The sequence below is a fragment of the Microtus ochrogaster genome, chromosome 1, assembly GCF_000317375.1.
Source record: "Microtus ochrogaster isolate Prairie Vole_2 chromosome 1, MicOch1.0, whole genome shotgun sequence".
Lineage (NCBI taxonomy): Eukaryota > Metazoa > Chordata > Mammalia > Rodentia > Cricetidae > Microtus > Microtus ochrogaster.
In genome coordinates, this window is record NC_022009.1 from 21,347,328 (window position 1) to 21,349,247 (window position 1,920).

General features: G+C 49.1%; 1 protein-coding gene across 1 annotated transcript in view; it reads right to left on the reverse strand.

Annotated features, from left to right (window-relative positions):
• Window positions 1-1,920, reverse strand: part of Zfyve1 (zinc finger FYVE-type containing 1) — a 62,910-nt gene that overhangs the window by 13,878 nt on the left and 47,112 nt on the right. Inside the window, exon 5 of the mRNA XM_005343310.2 lies at window positions 335-441. Within this exon, the coding sequence (XP_005343367.1) occupies window positions 335-441 (107 nt within the window). The remainder of the gene's footprint in view (window positions 1-334; window positions 442-1,920) is intronic.

Below are 1,920 nucleotides of genomic sequence, written 5' to 3' on the forward strand. Positions count from 1 at the left end.
TTTTTAATATCTCTCTCTCTCTCTCTCTCTCTCTCTCTCTCTCTCTCTCTCTCTCTCTCTCTCTCTCTGCATGAGCAGAGGTCAGAGGACAACTTGTGGGAGTCAGTTCTCTCTTTCTACCACACAAGAGTCCCAGGGATCAAACTCAGGCCTTCGGGTTTAGCAGCAGGAACCTTTACTTGTTGAGCCATCTTGCCCGCCCAACCACCCCACCGCCACCCCCAGTCTTTAATTTAACTAGCAATCAGGTGGCTGGACCACACACCCAAGTCAGGAACAACACTCTCAGCCTCTGCCTCCAAGCTGGAGGATGGGCAGGGCTGCCCTCACTTACCCACAGCTGAGGCAGAGCGAGGAGCAGGTGAAGTACTCATCTGGAAAAAATGAACTGTGCGCCATTTGGTCATCGGGGATTTCACCGCTGAAGCGGTCGCTCAGTGCCTGCCAAAGAGGGAAAGGAATCGGTGAAAGCCCTCAGCAGAAGCCTAGGCTTGGCTCTTCCCCACCTGCCTCTGTAGGGTGGCCCGCTCACTCCTAGAGACTCCTGCAAGGACCACAGGGAGCACCAACTCTCACCACAGCAAACCTTGGAAAAAGCAGCCTACTGCCCAAGAGGTCAAAAGCAAATGGTCACTCGCATCCCTTGACTGCCTCAGAGGTCACAAGCACCTCTCGCACGTGCAGCGTTTTATTTAAAACCATCACCAATACTGACTGACGCTCACGTCCTGCGGGAGAGAACTCAGACTCAAGGGTGGCAGCCAAGAAGCAAGCTGGGCGTGTCCTAGATTCCTTCCCCTTTCTAACAACTGGCTCCCCCATGCATGTTACTAGGCCACAGAACCATCTCAACACAGAAAAAAATGAATCTGTAAGAAAGAAAAAAAACAGTAAGAATGACGGTATGTATTATTTCTCAGTCATTTATCAACTCTATTAACCCAAAAGTTGGCAAATGGCCAACCACTGAGACGAAAGATCAAGTGCTTGAGAGGCAGAGAGAACATTTCATGCGGAGAGTGAGTGCCTTCCATTTCAAATCGATTCCTCTATTACTGTGTAGCTGAAGTATTCTTCAGCCTGATGATACAAATAATAAAGGGCACGCCAGGCTTTAAAGCCCTCTGTGCCTTCTGATGGTGTTCCTAACTTCAGCAACCCAAGTCTGAGGCAGCCAGGCACTAGAGATGGAAGAAAAGGGAGAAGGGTTGAAAACAAAAGCATCTGGTGTTATTCCTTCAGTGAGGAACATGAGGAGTGCTGAGGTGGCAACTGGAGGCCAGCATAGGTGGAGTTGCAGTGGTGGTTTTGAGACAGGTTCTCACATTGCCAGGCTGGCCTTGAACTCCTGACATTTCTACCTTCACCTTCCCAGTGCTGGGGTTACAGGTATGTGTTGTAGCACAACAGGGTTTCTCTGTGTAGCCCTGGTTGTCCTGGAACTCACTCTGTAGACTAGGCTGGCCTTGAACTCAGAGATCCCCCTGTCTCTGCCTCCCGAGTGCTGGGATTAAAGACATGTGCCATCACCTGGTTATTTATTAGTTTTTGTTTTGCTTGTCCTGGCTAGTCTGGAACTAGCTATGTAGGCCAGAGGGTCCCAGAGTCGCACAGATTCATCCGCCTCCCAAGTGCTGTGATTAAAGAGTGTGTCACTATGCCCACTTTTCAAGCTTTTTAAAGAGTCTCACTTCATGGGAACTTACGTAAGGATCCTTCCCACAGCTGGGCTGTAAGTTAGCAGTGAGCACTTGCTTAAGAAAGCCAGGCGGTAAAAAAAAACAAAAAAAAAAAAGAAAAAAAAAAGAAAAAAAAAAAAAAAAAAAAAAGCCGGGCGGTGGTGGCACACGCCTTTAATCCCAGCACTTGGGAGGCAGAGGCAGGCAGATCTCTGTGAGTTCGAGACCAGCCTGGTCTACA